Here is a 21,059-nt window from a genome sequence, read left to right as displayed (position 1 = left end):
GAGTCTGAAGCTTTGACTGAAGCTCCACACCAGCCCCATGAATCATTGTGGAGGTCGGGTTTATCTTCCAGCTCATGAACCCTGCAAGCCAATAATACGAGGCGAGGATGAGGAGACGCGCAACGATTATATCGATTCGTTCCCTATTTATTACTGGCATTTATCTTTTGCCTTTCCCCAAAACTAATCCCAGGTGGCTGGATGTTATATCACATCATATGTTGTTTGCTCATAAGATGTGACGAGGAAGAGAGAGGGAGGAGACACAGGTTTGCACCCAGAGTTTTCATTCCGTGAACAGAAGAGTTCTGCATATGGAAGTGGAAGGAGTCCATAAAGTTTCTTCCATTCCCAGAATGAAAACTTTGGCTGCAACCCACAGAGCAGTGACAGCTCAGTGCCTTTTTAAGGGTCTAGTATAGGTTAAATGCATCCAACTTTCATTGAATTGTGTCCAGTCTTTGAATATCTGTAAATCCTTGCACTGGAAAAGTCCGATACTCCCTACAAAGCAGCAATGATCAGAAGTTTCCTGCGTGTGTCACCTGCTACCAATACAGCCACAGAAGTGCAAAAAGCAGAACAAAAGGAGCGATCACATATTAACTTTTTAAAAAGCCTTTTTGTGTTTTTTTTAAAGAAAAAAAATCTACGCAGAACAGAATACCAAAACAGTTCACAGAAATGAGTTTTATCTGAGGTTGATGATATCGAGTTGATTTTTAAAAATGATTTTTCATTGGGTGCCAATAAATTACCAGTTATCTAACACAGCATCTGTTTTTCCACATTTCGTAACACATGCAAAAACTATAATCAAGGTTGTAAATAAGAACAATAAATACAGATTACAAAGACCTATGAAAGTGGGTGGAAATAAATCGGAAACACTAGTTGCAATATAGGATCGTGGTGTGAAATTGAGGTGAGACAACACACTGCAGCAGAAATGCACAATGCTGGGCAAGCCCCATTGAAATGAATGAATGGGACACTTCTGTTGTGCAGCTTCCATTCAGTTCAATGGGGTTCACACCCTTTGGGGGGCAAAGAGTACCCTCCAAGTCATGAAAAAGGCAAGACCAGAGCAGGCGTCAATGACTATTCAGGCCCTGGGCCTCTTGGTGTCTTTAAGAAATCCTGATGGGGAATGCCAAAGAGAATTTTCTACTGGACCGTGCTTGCTGTATAGAAGTGGAGTAACATATTCAAGGGCAACTTGATCAGGGTGTTAAATCCAGAGAGTCTGACTGATGGGAAACCTAACTAAAATCTAAACACAAGTTTTTCTCTTGAAGTAGTGCTGAGATGAAGCGTTGTGAGAATTCAACACATTTCCTGGCTTTTTAAGTATCAGATTTGATTGTGGATATTTGCAAATAGTTACAAAACCCACGCTGAGGATGCAAAGAAACAAATTCTGCAGGTGTTAAAGACATAAATCGGTCATTTAAAACCCTCTTCCGGGTTTCACATCCATCCATACAGATGACAATTTGCCAATGGGTAGCTGACCACAATGTGCATATTAACAATTTGCTGAACCAGATATCTGAGTTTTCCTGCTGAGCAGTGAGAAGAATCTTGTTGCATTTCCACTCTGGATTGGAGTTGCAAGATTCTTCTCACCAACTGGCAATACGAATGCCTAGCTTATTAAGTGCTTCAATGCACACTTTGATCAAGTTTGTACTGGGGGGAAAGTCATCTTACTGAATTGGACTGAAGTTGTCTTCATTAACATATCCTCACTAGAATAAGCATTGTTGTGATACAGGACCTTGGAAAACAGTCAATTTAAAAGAGCATTAAAAGCTAAATATTCAAGTAGTAAATAAACATTTGTGTTTGCAGTTTAACAAAACATGGCTTAAACTGGCATTTCAGCAAAACCAGCTCACGTCCGTGCTGAAATAGGTACGTACATGGCTTCTGATGTTTAAAAATGTATGATTAAAATGGCCTGGGGCGGAAGGGGGCAGTGCTGAGGACAATTTGGAATGTAATTAAATCGGACAATTCCCACTGGTTCCCCAAAGCCTCTTGAATCCAGATCTCTGTGGTCTACCCCTTTTTAAACAGTGACAAATGGATATCCAGACACCTGACATGACCATGAAAAAAATATACATAAAATGCACGTTTTCATTGTAAAGCTATGGAATGGCACGGGTTGAATTTTAAGTGCACACGTTTTGACATAAAAAGGCCATGACAGAAAGAACTTAGACGGTGAGGGAAATGAAACTGTTGTATCTCTGGATGTTCCTCTTGAGGATTTCCGAACAAGGGCCAAGGACTCGTTCGAAGCGAGGTCGATCCAGCTTGACGCACTTCAGGGGCCCGCGTGCCACCACGGTGGCAGCCCGGGGCCGGTTGAGCAGAAGTGCTATCTCCCCTAGAAGCAGGAAGAAATGTACCATCATGTATCCGAGGATTATACGCCTTGCCCATTGCATTGACCATAGTGAAGACCGCCATTTTCTCTTCTGACTTCCCCTTTGTCGCTTTCAGCCAACATTCTTGCCCTCACCTTTAAGCTATGGTCTTTCCCCATTCTTTCGCTTGAGCTGCTTCTTACCTTTTCTTTCACCCCTAATGCTAAGGTTGCCCATATCCTTTGTAGGAAAGGTCTCCTTCAAAGCCTTACACTGGGAGTCTACTTCTCCTTGGAAAAAATCAGGCTCTCTGCATCCAGGGACTGGTAGAATCCAGTCTGCATAACAAAATGGCGTGGCCAAGTCTTGCATGGAAGTAATAGATCGACATTTGCTTGTCTTTCTAAACGTTTCCACACTGAAATGAAACAATGCTTACCAAAATAATCTGATGGCCCAAGCCGTCCAACTTCCACATACTCCTCGTTATCAGACCTACGCTGAAGGACAGAAGCCGTGCCCTGGAAAACATGGTCAAAGGGATTCATGTCACCACATATTTTATATATATACACACTCACATATAGACAGCTAGGTAACACAGGTGGACCTCCTTATTCCCAGTCAACCATTTTCGGCTGAAAATGTCCCCAAATTGGCAGAAAATACCTGGAAAATGGCCAATTGGGGGGGGGCTCCTTACCTGTCTCTGCTGCTCCCCCCGAGTCGCGTTGTGCCCCCAAACGGCTGAAAATTGGCCAAAAACCGAGCTTTTCCCACTTTTTTTTAAAAGGGGGGGAATTTTGTGGCTCCGAGTCCTAAAAAGGTGGCCAAAAATTACTTCCATGCTTATTTCTGGCCACCCTTGACCCATGGATATGCAAGGTCAGCGTGTGTCCACCCTGCCCCTGGCGTATGCCAAGGTTGGGTGTCATTTCCCCAACCACAGATACGCGAAGCTGCGGATAACGAATCCGTGAGTAAGGAGATCCACCTGTATTGTATTTAGTTCAAACCTGATAGGATTTTAGCAGGTAGCAACCATAAACACAGGCATGAGCATGGGGCTTTATTTTGCTCATTCACATGGGGTAAAAAAGGAATCTCTACATTTGAAGCGACACCCTGCCTCGGTCACGAGGAGCCTTGCTGTCTGGGCAAGCCTTATGCTCAGGGAATCATGCCAGCTAAGCACGGAGTCTACAGGGTGCCATGCAGGTGCACACATTTTGGCTGCCATGCCCAGCTGCAGCCCAATGGATGCCTACTGCTCTCCCCAGGCACACAGGAATAACTCTCCAGAGATGTTGATCATTCCTCAGGAGTGTCTTCGCCACCCAGGGGCTGCCTGGAGTTGTGCCAAAGCTTCCCTTGTTGTGTATCCTCTGCAATCCCTCACTCAGGCTGGAGGCCTGGAGAGCTGGTCTGGTGGTAGCAAGCATGACTTGTCCCCTTAGCTAAGCAGGGTCTGCCCTGGTTGCATCTGAATGGGAGACTGGATGTGTGAGCACTGCAAGATCTTCCCCTCAGGGGATGAAGCCGCTCTGGGAAGAGCATCTCTGTTCCAAGTTCCCTCCCTGCCTTCTCCAAGATAGGGCTGAGAGAGATTCCTGCCTGCAACCTTGGAGAAGCCGCTGCCAGTCTGTGAAGACAATACTGAGCTAGATAGACCAATGGTCTGACTCAGTATATGGCAGTTTCCTATGTTCCTATGAGGCAGGTGACTGGCTTGTTGTCAGGGCTGCCAACTCTGGCTGGAGCTATACCTAGAGATTCCGCCGCCCCCATTCCACCAATGTCCCCCCCCCCACGCCATTAAGATCTCCAGGCTTGCTCTCAAGGGTCACCTGGAGATTGATGCCCAATCCTGGAAACTCCAGGCCAGGCCAGAAGGGCCAATCACAAGGGTCCAACCACTCACACAGGTGGCTGCTGTAGAACTAAAACTGGTATACTGGGTCAGCCAGCTCTGCCTGAAGCTATACTTGGAGACCGTTTTTGCCCAGTATTCCCCCCTAGCAATATTTTTTATAATATCAAGGGATAAAATCCCCCAGCTTATTTTCCAGAGCCACCTGGATGCTTTTCAGATTAGACCCTGCAACCGGGTCACGTCGTATCTCGGAAGTGTGCTTCCACACTTCCTGCGTTGTGTCACCGCAGTCCCTACGTGGACAGCAGGGTGCCATACACATTTCCAATGCCTTGTTTTGAATTTAATCACTTCGATAGAGAGCTAGGACGTCATATATCCGGAGTGAAAAAGTTGCTGTTTTTCCCGGTTGTTCGTTTCCGCAAGATTGCTCCCCCTGCTGTTTACATTTCAAATGCGACTTGCCCGGATGGAGGCATTTTGCTGCTGTTGAGCAGCTAGTCTGGAAAGCGCCCAGGAGATTGTTGCCTGAAGCCCAAGCGACCTCAGCTGCTGCTGTCTTTCAGAAGGTTGAAGGTGATTCTGGAGCTGAATCCTGCTGTCTAGCCATGCTCTGCTTGCACACCAGCACCAACATCTAGTCTCCCATTCATATGCAACCAGGGTGGACCCTGCTTAGCTAAGGGGACAAGTCATACTTGCTACCACAAGACCAGCTCAGATGGCCTCCACACATGCAGTGTGTGTGTGTGTGTGTGTGTGTGTGTTAGAAAGAGGGGGGAGGAAGAGTGTCAAATTGTTAGTCTGCATGTTCTGGGAAAGATAAAAACTCCTCCACGTCTCAATGTCATTTCTGAATATTTATTACAGATAAAAGGTGTGGGAGAGGAGGGGAGAGGAGCTGGCATGCCCACCGTTTGCCAGAAAACTAAATAAATCCACAACTCTCCATCCTGTCTGGTCTCCAACATGCTTTCTGCCCAATGCCACTTTCCCTAGGCCTCTTGTGCCACTTACAGCACTTTGGGGGCATCCTCCCTCCCTCCCTCCCTCCCCTCTCCCACGATATAAGACTTCAGTAACAGGGAGTTTTCAAGAGCAATTTTGTCTGCCACTCCATGGCTGCCTGCCTTTTGGATCCAAGAGATTCTGTGATATCTGTTGGAGAAGGGCAGAAATGGCCAGCCTCCACAGTAAAAATTCACTTGGCAGCTGAAAGCAATGCCTCTTCCAGATACATATTTTCCCATTCTTGGGGTGTTTTTTTTAAAAAAACAGCCACATTTTTCTGCCTCTCTTCAGCAAGAACAGGTCTACCAGGGACCCAAAGAAAGCTGCTGATCTCCTGACACCAGGAAGCAGATGCGAGAACAGATTATATCGCTTTGCTGCACTCCGCGATGACTTCCTGGAGTCCTCCCTGCCAAAGGGTGACCCTCCTGGAAATACAGTCCTCTCCAGGGCACAAAGGAGAGGATGCTTATAATTAATCACCAACAGACACTCTCTCGTTTACTTTTTGAATAAATCCTGTAGAATCTTCTGTCTCATTGAATCCATGTTATTCCATCCGTGGAGGATGCAAAGTCCAGTTGTAGAAACACTGATAACGCACCCAACCAGAAGCTGCTGTGACTCAGTAATACACAAACACTGAAGTTTCCAAGCCCCTGCAGCTTCTGACTTTGCTAAATATCTCACAAACCTTTTACAAAGATCAACTCAAGCATATGACAGAAAGTACTCAGGAGCCCACAGACTCTACCTGGGTGGCCATCCTTCACCCATGGTTTTCTCAGTGAGTGAGGCTCCTTGGTGAGTGTTGGTGAAATAACAGCATAATGCACTTCAGTGCAACTTAGTGCTGTTCAGTTAAGCAACATGTTTCAAATGAAGCCAGATTATAGGGTTGCCATATTCTGGCTTCCCAATTTTTAAATTTATTTTATTTATTTTTACATTTATACCCCACTCTTCCTCCAAGGAGCCCAGAGCGGTGTACTACATACTTAGGTTTCTCCTCACAACAACCCTGTGAAGCAGGTTAGGTTGAGAGAGAAGTGACTGGCCCAGAGTCACCCAGCGAGTCTCATGGCTGAATGGGGATTTGAACTTGGGTCTCCCTCAGGTCTCTCTCTCTGGTCCTAGTCCAGCACTCTAACCACTACACCACGCTGGCTCCGGGTGCCTAATATGCCTATTATGTAAACTGGCTGGAAAATAATTTCTGAGCAGAATAGTGACTGCACGTTTGGCTCCATAACTCCGCTTCTACAAGGAAGCGGAGCTTAGATTTTTATTTTACTTTTTAAATGAAAGCTGAAATCTGGGAGAATCTGGTTGGGCTAAGCAATGTGGGTGAGATGCTTAAAATCCGGGTGATTTTAACCCAGAACTTGGGGGACATGGCCACTCTAAGCCAGAATGCAGAAATAGGAAACTAGCTAGGATTCTTTGAACCAGAGCAAACATCACTGGGGAGGGCAGGGGTGGGGTGGGGGCAAACACCCCCCAGACAAGTGGATTCCCCCCCCCTTCTTGTTTCAGAAATCTAATGTTTGGGACACAGCCATAAATGCACTTTGCCACTTCTGTGCAACCCTCCTCGATTTATTTTGCTGGTGTCTCCACTAGTAAGCATATTCCTGTGTCACTCCTAGTGCAATGGAATACGAGGGTGTCTCCGCAAATTTAGAAGTGCAGCCGATCTCCATGACAGCCTCACTAACCATGCCCCCCCCAGCCACCATGCCCCCATGGCCACACACCCTATTGATTTGTACAACCATGTAAATGAAACAAAACAAACATTAAAACAATTTAAAACCACAAGTCTAGTTCAAAAGCTTGGGTGAACAAACGTGTCTCTAAAGACTTTTGAAAAGTTGTCAGAGATAGGGAAGCTCTTATTTGAGCAGGGAGCGCGTTCCAAAGCCAAGGGGCGGCAACGGAGAAGGCCCGTCCCTGAGCAGCCACCAAATGAACTGGTGGCAGCTGCAGACAGGACTCCCCAGATGATCTCAATGGGCGGCAGGGTTCATAACGAAGAAGATGTTCTCTTAAACGTCTTAGATAGATAGAGCTACTTAAAGTAAAGGTGAAGGGTGCCGTCAAGTCGATTTCGACTCCTGGTGCCCACAGAGCCCTGTGGTTGTCTTTGGTAGAATACAGGAGGGGTTGACCATGGCCTCCTCTAGCACAGTAGGAGATGATGATGCCTTTCAGCACCTTCCTATATCGCTGCTGCCCGATATAGTACCAGCAGGGAGTCAAACCGGCCACCTTCTGCTTGTTAATCAAGCATTTCCCCACTGCACCACTTAAGGTGACAGACTTACTTAGACGGATGCAATAACCGGGGGCGGGGGGGCAGCGTTCTTTTATAAGAAATCAAGGATACTTTCCTAATCCTACATTGCTGAACCCTCATGTGGTTATTCCCCCAGATGGGTGATCTAGACAGTCAACCACAAAAAGATGGAAGACACTCCTTGTAACAGAAGGCAGGAGGAATGGGGAATAAAATCAATTTGGGTCCAATATTCAGTTATGTGAGAAACTGGAATAGCAGGAGCAGTGTATGATTTCCATTTGGAACGCAAAGGGCGGCTAACTAGTGCGGATTGGGGAAGAGGTTGTTACTTGCTCAGACAAGCAATAGAGGAAGGTGGAAACAGCTTGCAGGAGTGGGAGCTGATGTTTAAAAAAGGCAGGATGAGGGGCAAGAAAGACAAAACCACTCCCCTCTGTGTCGGCTGCGTTGCGTCCCTGCTGTGACCCTGGAGGGTAAAAACACACCAGGCCTGCAACCCTGAAGCATGAAGCTACCGGTCATATACTAGGGACTACAAAAAATAGTATTGCCCCATAGGCTCCACTGGCTTTATGCTGCATTGAAAAGGTCTACCATTAAATTAGCATCTGGGTTCAGGCTCTTCCGGTCAGCCCTACATATGGATGCAAAAGCTTTCTCCCCACCACCCACCCAAGACCCACTGCCAGCATTCACCTGTGGAATGCTCACAAGTCACTCATGAGTCACACTTTCTCAGCGTGGTCTGTGCTTTGGGTGTCCACGCAAGATCACTTGAAGAAGCAGCATTGACCCATAATCTGCCTTATCACCAACCAGACTTGTTTTAAAAAATGGGAAGACGACGGAAATTCTTCCCTAGTTGATTCATCAGCTGGTTAAAGTGCTGGACTAGAACCAGGAAGACCTGAGTTCAAATCCCCTATTCAACCATGAAACTCACTGGGTAACTCTGGGCTAGTCATGTCTCTCTCAGCCTAACCTACCTCACAGGGTTGTTGTGAGGATAGAAATAACCATGCAAACCGCTCTGAGCAACTCAAAGAAAGAGCGGGATATAAGTGTAAAAACAAAATAAATAAATAAAAATAATTTTAAATGTATATACAGCCACTCAACAGAGGAGTCTTTGTGAGATACTGAAGGGAATATGAGATAACTTACAATCTAATAAAAAACTACCCCTCGTTCTCCGAAGGAAAGATTATCTTAACTGGCATCTTTTGGAAAAACTTCCTATCACAGCACTATCCCAGATCCAAAATAACTTCAAAAAGTAAGTGTGCCTTCAACTTACAATCCCACTGATTAGAATCCACCTCCGCCAATAAATCAACAAATGCTACAGCTGTTCTCACGATTATTGTCAAGGCAGGTGAAGCCCCCTAACCTAGTTCGATGAAAGCAAGGCTTTCGGAGGCAGGGAGCTTGCTTGTCTGACAAGCCCCAGCCGGGTGGGGGGGGCCCTTTCCCTCCTACCTCGTTCCAAAGCTGGGGACGAATCTGAACAAGGCAGACCCAAGAGTCAAAAACAGGGGCAATGATTTATCAGGGGCAGATTGCAGGAAACAGAGGCTTTCCCTGGTAAACAGGAGCAGCTGGAGACTGGGTATTGCTCCGTTAAGAATCACTCGTGTTCTTGACATTTAAAGAAGTGATGTGCCGGGTGAGTTTCTGAAGGACTTTTGTTTGACCTCACTCCACTGCAGCAGGACAGCTCTGAAAGCAGAAAGACGAGCCCTCCAGGTTAATAAATGTTTGGGGGGCTGAAAAGATCAATCTTGAGTGGTCTCAGGAATTCCGTAGAGCACCAGAGGGTCCCTCTCTTCACAGCAACTGATATCTTGTAACCTCTTCTCCTTCCCTCCTCCGATTAAATATGAGCATTGTGTTGCAAAGGACAACAGGAACCCCTGACCTGAGGACCGTCTGCCCTAACAGCTTCTCCGGCATCTCTGCCCCCCTCCCTGCCTGCCTCGTTGCACCTGTTCGCCTCCTCACCCCCACCTCGCCACTTCTTCATGGCTTGTTTTGCCGCTGTTCGGAGTATATATTAATGGCTTTCAGATGCACTGGCAATGTGCTGTGCAAAAATGTACGGCGTCTTTATGGTGCCATAATTTAGGATATTAGCAATGAATTAAGATTTACAGCCTGCGAACTTGCATCCCTTCAGAAGGCATGAGGTGTTCCTTTGGTTTGCTTTACAAAAAAATAAAAAAATGTTCCATTTTGAAAGCATGGAAGACGTCCAGAATGCTGTAAAATCCTAATTACGCTGACTCTATGTACTACTTGTTGACATATTTTTGGTATGTCGGAGGAATATTTATTAATTTTGTTTGTTTGTTTGTTTGATTGATTGATTTATATACTGCCCTTCCAAAAATGGCTCAGTTATGCTTTGCTATTGGCTCCAGGCGCGGAGCCACAATTTGGGCAAACAGGTTCAAAGAACCTGGGCCACCACCTGCAGGGGCCGCGCCTTGCGGCCCCAGACACACCCCTCGCGTCTGATGTCAGACATGGGGGACATTATTTTGCTCCCAAGCAGGGCCACGCAGCCCTGTTTGGGACCAAAGCTGGCCCATGCTGCACTGGCAGCACAAATGGAACATCTCTCCCTGAATTTAAAGGCCCTGTTTGACAAGACCAGCTCTCCTCACTCTCTAAAGTAAAGTGTGCCATCAAGTCAGTGTCGACTCCTGGCGCCCACAGACCCCTGTGGTTGTCTTTGGTAGAATCCAGGAGGGGTTGACCATGGCCGCCTCCCGCGCAGTAGGAGATGATGCCTCTCAGCATCTTCCTAGATTGCTGCTGCCCGATATAGTAGCAGCAAACCGGCAACCTTCAAACTGGCAGCCTTCTGCTTGTTAGTCAAGCATTTACCTTCCTCACTCTTTGCACAGTGCCTCGTCAGTCTATGGAATTCTCTGCCACAGAATGTGGTGATGGGCACCATCGTGGGTGGCTTTAAGTGGAGCTTAGACAAATTCATGGAGGGCGGTCTATTGACGGCTGCTAGACCTTCTGGCTAAAGGCTACCTCCAGGCTCAGAGGCAGGATGCCTCCGAATTCCAGTTGCTGCAACAGCAGGAGAGAGAGAGAGAGCGGGAGAGCCTGTGGGCTTCCCAGAGGCATCTGCTGGGCCACTGTGGGAAACAGGATGCCGGCCTGGCCTGATCTAGCAAGGTTGCTCTTACGGCCTTGTTCTAAGCATGCAGGTCTTTATTGCTCTTCCCAAGCAAAACCATTTAATGGGACAAGGGCTTGCCTCGAACCCAAATGGCAGCAGAGCATCCTGCTAACCAAGCAAAGAGGCACCTTTCAAAGTGGCGACTCTTCTACTGAGCAGGGGGAGAGCAACTGGCCCTATCCAACCCCAGCACAGCATCCCTCCAGTGGCTGTTGCAGGGCTCTACCTTCTGTTTCTTTTTAGACTGTGAGCCCTTTGCGGACAGGGAACCATCTGATGTATTTATTTTCCCCTGTAAACCACTTTGGAAACTTTTGTTGCAAGGCAGTATATAAATAGTAGTAGTAGTAGTAGTAGTAGTAGTAGTAGTAGTAGTAGCAGCAACTTCCACCATGTGGCCTTCCACTTTGGCCACCCGTGTGGAAAAGGGGCACAGCATCAGGGGCCACATTTTCCTTCCTGCAGCTTTTCCTGTAAACTCTCTTCACACCCTGACTCTTCTAGTTCCTTGCAGTGCATGAGCAATGAGTCGCCTGAACCATCAAAGAAACCTCTGAATGGAAGAGTCATCGCTTATGAATTTAAGAGACCCATGTGGCACCCCTGCTGGTTCCTACTAGAGGGATATTGTTGCAGGGGGCGGGGTGGGGAGGGTGGAAGGAGCAGTTGAGCAGGGGAAAGGCCACAAAGATGTGAGGAAGGGAGATGCAAGACAGTTCGGCACCAGAGATCTGGCGCAGGGTAGTGCCGAAGAGATTGTGCTACGAATCAAGAAGGCCCCAGTTCGACTCTGCATTGAACTCATGAGGTAGACACTGGCATAGGAAGGAGCAAAGGAAGCTGCCTTATACTGAGTCAGACCCTTGGTCATTCCAGCTCAGTATTGTGTACACTGGTTGGCAGCAGCTCTCCAAGGTCTGGAGAAGACAGGGATGGAACCTGGAAGCTGCTGTGTGTAAAGCAGGCACTCTTCCACTGAGCTACAGCCCCATTTTGGCCTCCTCCATATGCACACCAGGGTTCACATGATTATATCAAGATAACCCTTGCAAAGCGTTTTTGAAAGCTTGAAAATGCTTCATGCGGAGTTATTTTCCGGCAATTCTCCTGTGAATTAGCACAATAAACGATACATTTCCTGGTTTGCCTGCCTGCCTGCCATTTCAAAAGCCCAGCTTTGCCAAAGAGGGCGTGGGGGGGGGGGGGCGGGGGGGAGATGCCACACAAATGCAGTTTGTATTTTCTACTTGAAATGTCTTCTGGCATTTGGATGCACATTTTGGCCTTCTGATTTCAAGGTTGACTTATGTAACCTGAGCTATCCGATATGACTGGACGATTTGTCATTGTAACTCCTGGTAACATCTTCCTAGAATTTGTGTTTTTTTTTAAAACACTCAGTTAATTTATTACAATTATACTACTGTAGTAGTGGTAGTGGTGGTAGTAGTAGTAGTGTTACTATAGCGCTCTCTCTTTCTCTCTCTCCATATTTATTTATTTATTTATTTATTTATTTATTTATTTATTTATTTATTTAAATAGAAGATGACTCTACAGACTTTAAGAGGGACTTAAAGAGGGTGCCCCAAAAGCTGGCTAAATATTCGTGTGTTGGTGCTGAGTGGCTTCGTGCAGCACCTACACACAAGTAGCCTCCCGACTGACATCGGGAGGTTTCCCATAATGTATCGCACACTCACACACTTGCATTATGGAAGCTCTGGGGGCCTCCTGGCCCGCAAACCTCCCTGCTTCTTCCCTGCTACCGGCAGAAGCCGGCAATCGTCTGGCAGCCGATCCAGCCACCCAGCAACATGGACGGGATGGTCTGTGAGGGAGGTAAGCTTTTCGCAGCTTCCTTCCCTCGTCCCGTCCGCGCCCTTTCTCCAATCATGACAATGAGCTCCAAATGTGTGAGCAGTGTAAGAGATTCCCCTTAGGGGATGGGGCCGCTCTGGGAAGAGCACCTGCACGCTTGAATGCAGAGGGCTCCAGAGGGCTCCCTGGCAGCACCTCCAAGGCAGGGCTGGGAGAGACTCTTGCCTGCAGCCTGGGAGAAGCCGCTGCCAGTCTGGGTAGACAATACTCAGCTAGAGGGACCAATGGTCTGACTCAGTATATGGCAGCTTCCTATGTTCCTATGTTTCTAAGTAGGTGGATCTTGCCCATGCATAACTGAAGGCAGGATTACACCCAAATACTATACAGCCTCATCCTCAGAACGTGTTGGCAAGATAGTTTATAAATATTCATGTTTTAAGGCATGGCAGAAAAAATGTGTTACTAATATGGCAGCGGAGAGGACCACCCCACAGTTTGATGACTAACTTGTTAATGTGAAAAGGTGCTGACTCTGTATAAGGCAGCTTCCTATGTTCCTATTACTCTGAATTTAAGATGACCCCCTTAAAAATTACAGATTAAATACAAGCTATACCCAGAAGGAAGAGGATTCTGAATTTAATACAACCCCCCCCCCCCCCGCAGTTTCTAACATCAAAGAACTTGGAGAACATGAAGCCTTGGATTCTAGTAAATACAATATTTGTTTATTTTTGACTTGCACGTATATATCTGCCTTTGTCCTGAGACCCCAAACAAATTAAAACAGCAAATAAAACATTCCTTTACACCATTGCTGCACAAGCGGATTGGCCGCCCACACAACTCTCGGCTCCGTCACAGAGCCGGTAGAGGCCGCGGGGATCGGGGGCCGCCCGTCCCCCTGATTCCCCAGGATGCTCTGCTTGAGTGCCCGGGTCATTCTGGGGAGACCCCCGAGGTCGGGAGGCTTGTTGGAGCCTCCCTGTCAGGGGGGAGGGTCTCCTCGTGAGTCGCCGCGGTGTGGAGCTGCGCCACGGCATCTCACGATCAGAAGAACGGGGTTAGTGGAGCGCTCACTCTGCTAACCTCGTTTAAGGGGACGGGTACTCTGTGTGGTTTGCTTCAGGGAGCCGCACAGCGACCGTTGCAGCACACGGCCGCAGGAAAGTGGGCTAGGCTCCCTTGGCCCGTTTTCCTGCAGTTGTGAGACTAGCCTCTATGATTCCTTTGGGGACCGGCGACCATCTTATTTATGTGTTATTTGTTTTTCTATGTAAATAGTTGTAGCAGCAGCAGCAGCAGCCCTGGTTCACCTGTCTATTTTGCACAAATCTACCTGTTGTAATGGGGTTATGATAGGCACGTACATTCTTGTTCTCCAGTACAACTCCACAGTCGAATTCTGGCTTCCCAAAGAAGCTACTGAACATTTTATTTGTGTGCTGTGGGATAGCATATGAAAAAGAACAACACCCAATGACCACTTAGCATGAGCCAAAGGAAAGCCGCATCCAAGTCACGTTGGAATCTTTGGAAACTCTTGCTGGCTCCTACAGCAACTGGACGGAGCCCTAGAAGAGCAGAATATATTTATGGTGCGACGTATTTTTCATCCTCTTTGGTCATGGGCTTGGTCATGGACCAAAACTCACTAACGGACATTACGCCTCGTGGTTGTTATTAGTTGGAATTAAGGTGGTTATTGAAGCTATAACAGCTGAAATTACAAGTTCGGAAACTCTTGCGGGCTAATAACTCCAGCAGATGCACTGAGATTCAACCCAACCTCAAGGTGATGTTTTTAAAACCAAAAACAATTCTTAAGACGCAGCAGCTGGCTTTGATTTAAACTCTACACCAGGGTAATTTCAAGCAATTTCAGTTCAGTTTCTCCTGCCTTTGCCTGCATGCCGATTCCAGTTTCTTGCCTGTTAGAATGATTACCCCTTTGAATCGAGGTTGCCTAGACAGGCCTCGCATTTGCATTTCAAAAGAAAACCCTCTCTTGGAGAGATGTCCACCAAGTGACTCCCTCTTTTCTTGGTCCGTGAAGATTAATTGGACAATAATGTGATGAAAGAAGCATTTCTCAATCTGTGGAGACACCAGCTTCCAAGCAACAGGAAGAGTGAGTGACTTCTTAACGAAACTGTAAATTATATTGAGCTGAACAGCCACATGCTGCTTTGTGAATGATGGGCGGGAGCAGGAGAGGGGCCAGGAAGGACCTCTGGAGCTGACTGGTACCCCTGGGATTCATATGAATCCAGCCTGGGTTGCCTTGAGCTTATGGGAAAGGCAGAGAAGAAAGGAATCAACAAATAAAAAAATAAGTTTCCAACATGACTTCTCGATGTCAAGTTCAATGTCACTGCAGTAATAAAAATACTTGGATAACTGGAAATCTGATTCTCTCGCACACACTAGGCTTATTCACAGAATTGTTTGAATCTAGATTTAATGGGGGTTACCAACATTGCAAGCCACCTAATGACGCAGCGGGGAAATGACTTGACTAGCAAGCCAGAGTTTTCCAGTTCGAATCCCCACTGGTCTGTTTCCCAGACAATGGGAAACACCTATCTTGGGCAGCAGCAATCTAGGAAGATGCTGAAAGGCATCATCTCATACTGCATGGGAGGAGGCAATGGTCAAGCCCTCCTGTATTCTACCCAAGACAACCACAGGGCTCTGTGGGCACCAGGAGTCGACATCAACTCGACAGCACACTTTACCTTTACCAACATTGCAGTGATTGTGTGAACCCATGCCAAGGTGGTTTATGGCTCAACTTGGCATGGGTTCACACAATCACACTAATGTTGGTAATCCATCTTAATATTAGATTCAAACAATTGTGTGAATAGGCCTACTCTTTCACACCAGTTCCGGAGCTTTCACAGGCAACTTGCACACACTTTCAAGGCTGTCTTTACTCTCATGAGAGCAAGGAACTTGCTTTTAAAAGCAAAGTTAAAGCTTGAGTTTGTTTGTTTAATGAATGTGTGCTGTGATGATGGGATTGTATGTTCTTTTGGAGAAGGACTGTGTGGACCCAAAATGTAATTTAAAGCCCTGTTGATGGGAAAACAAGAAAGCAAAGAGCCTACCTAAGAATTAGATGATGGATTTGAACTGATGATGGGGCATAGACCAGACCATAGTGATTAACTGATCAACCGGAGTGGGGTGGGAATTACTGAGACAATTTGCACCTTAATGGAAGCATCCAGGAAGACATATTGCCCAGCAGCAACTATCAGTTCCTCTCCAAGAAGTCCCATCTTTTCTTTTCAAGACCACAGCTTGAAGCTCAACAAACCCATGTCACTAACCCTTTCCATCTCTGTTGCTCTCATAATCATAAAACGATCCCATGCCAGGACTTGAATCCTGTGGGGCTTGAACTGGCCGCCTGAGGGATGGAAGGCAGGAGAGCTGGTCTTGTGGTAGCAAGAATGAATGGTTCCCTTTGCTAAGCAGGTTTGCCCTGGTTTGTATTTGAATGGGAGATGCCATGTGTGAACACTGTAAGATATTCCTCTTAGGAGATGGGTCCGCTCTGGGAAGAGCACCTGCAAATGCTTACATGCAGAAGGTTCCCAGTTCCCTCCCTGGCAGCATCTCCGAGATAGGGCTGAGAGAGACTCCAACCTAAGAGGAAAATCTCACAGTGCTCACACACAGAGTTTCCCATTCAAATGCAAACTAGGGTGGACCCTGCTTAGCAAAGGGGGGCATTCATGTTTGCGACCCCAAGGCCAGCTCTCCCCTTCTGCTCCACCCTGCCCTCCTCTGTCCAGGAACTGGGTCAGGCACCGTGTTATTTTATTACCCTCATCCTTCATTCTGAGGGCTTCCAAGGCCTGCAACCCATTCCTGCGCACTTGGAAATTACAGAGCTGCACCCTCATGAGGCAGCAAGAACAAAGCGAGTGAGCTCTGGCCCTTGCACAGAAATAGCCACAAGAAACGGCGATGCGTCTCCAAAAGGACGATCCGTCACGGCCGAAGCGCAGTGCAAACCACGGAGCCACAGGGCATTTCCAAGGGACCTATGAAAGGCCCGGGTGAGAACCCAGACACGGCTCCACCCAACTGGCCATTAATCACCAGGAAATTCCTTTTCCTTGCTCCTCTCTTTGCTCTTTCAAAAGCAAGCAGTGGCAGAGTGGGCTTTTTAAAAACATCTTGCCATCACAGTACGGGACTGTGCACACCCTGCGGTTTTAATTTCTTCTTCTTTTTAAAAAAATCAGAATGTTGCACTGGGGGAAAACGGATCTTGTGATTCGTATCAATTAGGTGCAAGGTTCCTGGAAGCAGGGGGAAAGGAGGGGAAGATGATGACGTGCTTCCTCCCTGCCCTGCTGCTGGGAACCCTACTGGACCTTTTCAGTCTCCCCCAATCGCCCAAAAGGTCTTAACACAGGAACATAGGAAGCTGCCTCATCCCGAGTCAGACCCTTGGTCCATCTAGTTCAGTGCTGTCCACTCTGACCGGCAGCAGCTCTCCCAAGTTGCAGGCAGGACGGAGTCTCTTTCCCAGCCCTCCCTGGAGATGCTGCGGGGATTGAACTTGGGACCTTCTGCTGGCAGAGCAGATGTTCTGCCACTGAGCTACAGTCCCAGCCCCATAGCTGTGAGAAGAGGGGAGCCATGGGGTATCCAGTTCTCTCTCCTTCCCCCCAGGAATTGCCTCCCGCACTGCTGCTAATCCACCTACCCTTCCTGGCCTCTGCCTAAAGGTAAAGTTGTGCCGTCGAGTCGATGTCGACTCCTGGAACCCACAGAGCCCTGTGGTTATCTTTGGTAGAATACAGGAGGGGTTGACCATGGCCACCTCCCGCACAGTGTGAGATGATGCCTTTCAGCACCTTCCTAGATTGCTGCTGCCTGATACAGGTGTTTCCCATAGTCTGGGGAAAACCAGCGGGGATTCGAACCAGCCACCTCTTGCTCCCTAGGCAAGCTACTTCCCTGCTGTGCCATTAGGTGGCTGCTTGGCCTCTGCCTACCTGGGCTTAAATAGAGCCCGGGAGGGTCTCTCCAGAGCCCTGCCACTCCTTGCAAGTCACGGCCTTTTCCTGAATCACATCATCAAAAAGGCACATATATCACTACCCCCAAGGAGCTTACAATCAGAACATCAACAGTGAGGGAGTCGACAAAGGAGAGAAGAGAAGTACAGAAAGGGAGAGGGGAGGGTAACCAGGAATGAGGCACAGAACTTCTGGTTTAAAACACAAAAAGGCTATCCACACGACCGGGTCGGGGGAAGGCAGGATCCAACTCTCCTTGCCCGCAGATACTCAGAAAAATGTTGCTGGGCATGTGGCCCGGCCTCCAGATATTGGAGATGCTGCCAAGGAGGTTACTTGGGATCTCTCCCCATTCGAATGCAAACCAGGGAGCCCACCTATGTAGTGCTCACAAATATAGAGCTTGATCTCAGAGTGCACACATAGGTAGACTCCCATTCCACTGCAAGCCCTGTGGAGCAAAGGGGACCATTCATGCTCGTCACCACGACTCTCACAGGACCAGCTCCTCCCAGGAGAGAGGCAGATCTGAGTGGAGTGTGAGTCCTCACCCAAGGAAGCAGCAGAACTGGCAGAAGCGGGACAACCGGCTGACCTATTTCAGGGCCTGCACTGCCAAAGTGGCCGAGAGGTGCCCAACCCGGAGGAATCACCTGAGCGACAGCTGATGTTTTGGCCAGGAGAAATCATCATCCGCTTCTCTGGGAAAACAACAGAATCAACATGCACCCTGACGCCAGGCTTGGCGGTGCCAAGCAGGGTGGCCCCATGCCAAGAAGGCTCTGTTTTCCTCCCTCAGACATGCCAGCGGACAAAGCTGTAAAAGTCGCCGTTGCGGGGTGGGGCGGGGGACGGGGACGGGACGGGACTGTTGCATTTTAAAGATTCCTCGGCTCTACAAAGCCCGCCATTCTCTGCGGCCGTTCTCTCTGAAGCCAGGAAATGTCCACTGAGTCAACATAAAAAGCCGCCCCGATAATGGCTTATTCATCAGCTCTTCATATTTGCAACTGACCTTCGCAGTGGCCACATTGGGCGCAGAGACATTGCAGAACACCACCCTCTACCGAGTCAGCAAGGCTGAATGCAGAGGAGGGGGGGAGGCGGGGGGGATCCAAGAGGCAGAGGCAGTGCAGAATTGGCCCCACTCGACACCCCCCCTCAACATGCCTTTCTGGAGAAAAAGATTTAGAGCCATTCACGTCGTATTGTGATCCAGTTCATTACTCCCACAACCACCTGCTGGAAACATTCAGCAGACAGTGATGCAAGCACACCAACAGGGTGTGTGTGTCGGGAGGGGGGGGGAGTGAGGACACACAGATAGATATAACAACCGAGGGCTCTGAAAGCAAGCTGAGGCAGAGGAGAGCAGTAGCATGCAGTGGAGCACACAAAGGTAGAGTCATCTGCAGGGAAGAGCCGGTCTTGTGGTAGCAAGCATGACTTTTCCCCTTAGCTAAGCAGAGTCCACCATTGCATTTGAATGGGAGACTAGAAGTGCGAGCACTGGAACATCTTCCCCTGAGGGGATGGAGCCACTCTGGGAAGAGCATCTAGGTTCCAAGTTCCCTCCCTGGCTGCATCTCCAAGAGAGGGCTGAGAGAGATTCCTGCCTGCCACCTCAGAGAGGTCGCTGCCAGTCTGTGAAGACAATACGGAGCTAGATGGACCAATGGCCTGACTCAGTATATGGCAGCTTCCTGTGTTCCTATGAGCCATTTCTCCTAGGGCATGGTCCCATGTTGCAGCCCCCTTGCTGAAGCAAAGCAGCAGATGGGGCATGTCTTCGTCTCCTGATTGTGGGCTCCCTGGAGGCATCTGGTAGGCCACTGTGAGAAAGAGGATGCTGGACTAGATGGACCTTGGGCCTGATCCAGCAGGGGCTGTTCTTATGTGCATGATGAGTGGCACACTGCTAGTCCAGTGGTGTGGAAACAGAGCATCGAGGCTCCCCTGCTGGTGCATAACCTCCCTTGCGTCCATCCGTGGCAAGCATGACATTGTTAACCTCTCAACTAGACGCAGGACCCCTCTCATGAAAACTGCCTGTGGGAATGTTTGGTTTCCATACATTTACATGAACTGGTGTGTATGCATGAGCAGTGATGCCTACAGAAACACTTCCTCTCTGGAAGATCCAGCTTCGTCACTGACTGAGGCCGACCGCACCATAAGGGAACCTGGGGAGGGATTTTCAACCAGCCAATCAAGGCAGGATTGGAGGGAAGTGGCTCGTCCCCTTTGGCAGCCTCCAAAGAGAAGAATGCATCAGTGCCGCTGGGAACAGATGGACTTCTGTCTGTCTGGACACGGGTGTTATAGGTACAGCTCAAATGCCATTTCTGAATATCTCATCAAGGTGTTCTCTAACAAAATCCGGGAGAGGTGCACCTTTGCTCTCTTAACAGAGGGAGAGCGACTGACCCTCACTCAGCCCAGCATAGCACCCCTACCAGTGGCTGTTGCACGTGTCTCCCTTGTAGCAGCGGAGCCACCACTGAGCAAACAGGTTCAAAGAACCTGGTCCTCCACCAATCGGGGCCATGCCTGGCGCCCCAGCCACGCACCCCGCTGCAGATGTCAGACGCACGGAGCATGTCTTGGCTTGCAAACGGGGCCTTAAGGCAAGGAGAGTCGCTCCTGGCCATGCTGCGAACGCAGTGCTGGCCGGGGATTGTGTTTGCAAATGGAGGCCGGGAATGACTCTCCCTGCCTTAGGCCTCATTTGCAAGCAAAGATACGCCCCGCATCTGACCCAACCCCCACATCTCCACACCACCCGTGGCAGCTGCAGACTATCTGGGCATACCATTTGTGCACCGAGAAACTCCACATGGCTCGTCTGCGGAGAAGGCATGCTTAGGAACATAGGAAGCTGACATATACTGAGTCAGACCATTGGTCTCTCTATCTCAGTATTGTCTACACAGACTGGCAGCGGCTTCTCCAAGGTTTCAGGCAGGAGTCTCTCTCAGCCCTATCTTGGAGATGCTGCCAGGGAGGGAACTTGGAACCTTCTGCTCTTCTCAGAGTGGCTCCATCCCCTGAGGGGAAGATCTGACAGTCTCCCATTCACATGCAACCAGGGCAGACCCTGCTTAGCTAAGGGGACCAGTCATCCTTGCGACCACGAGACCAGCTCTGCTGCTGCCTTCCCTGCCACCCGCCCTCAAGTCCTCTCACTCCATGGTGAGAAGAAGCGGCTCAAGGACTCCATCTTATCATTCTCTTTGTCTGTAAATGCCTTTGAGGTTTGTGGTTGTTGTTGAAAAGTGCTATATAAATATCAATAATAATACATTCACCATTGTTGTGTCTAACTGGGCTACGAGTAACAAAAACTCTTCAGGTTCCAAGTAATAAGCAACACGTTCTAGCCACACTCTACATGAAAGGGAGACTGTCACACAAACTCAATATTCTCCAT

General features: G+C 48.4%; 1 protein-coding gene across 3 annotated transcripts in view; it reads right to left on the bottom strand.

The window, feature by feature from the left end:
• Positions 1-675: 675 nt before the first annotated feature.
• PRKAR1B (protein kinase cAMP-dependent type I regulatory subunit beta) overlaps positions 676-21,059 on the bottom strand; it is a 150,655-nt gene continuing 130,271 nt past the window's right edge. For all 3 annotated transcript variants that reach the window (XM_053277084.1, XM_053277086.1, XM_053277085.1), the window contains 2 exons: positions 2,818-2,899; positions 676-2,398 (listed from right to left, as the gene is read on the bottom strand). In XM_053277084.1, coding sequence (XP_053133059.1) covers positions 2,226-2,398; positions 2,818-2,899 — 255 coding nt within the window. In that variant the 3' untranslated portion in view covers positions 676-2,225. The remainder of the gene's footprint in view (positions 2,399-2,817; positions 2,900-21,059) is intronic.

The sequence above is a fragment of the Hemicordylus capensis genome, chromosome 13 (genome assembly GCF_027244095.1).
Source record: "Hemicordylus capensis ecotype Gifberg chromosome 13, rHemCap1.1.pri, whole genome shotgun sequence".
In the NCBI taxonomy this organism is placed as follows: Eukaryota; Metazoa; Chordata; class Lepidosauria; order Squamata; family Cordylidae; genus Hemicordylus; species Hemicordylus capensis.
Note: the sequence above shows the minus strand (reverse complement) of the source record. Positions and strands in the feature narration are given on the sequence as shown.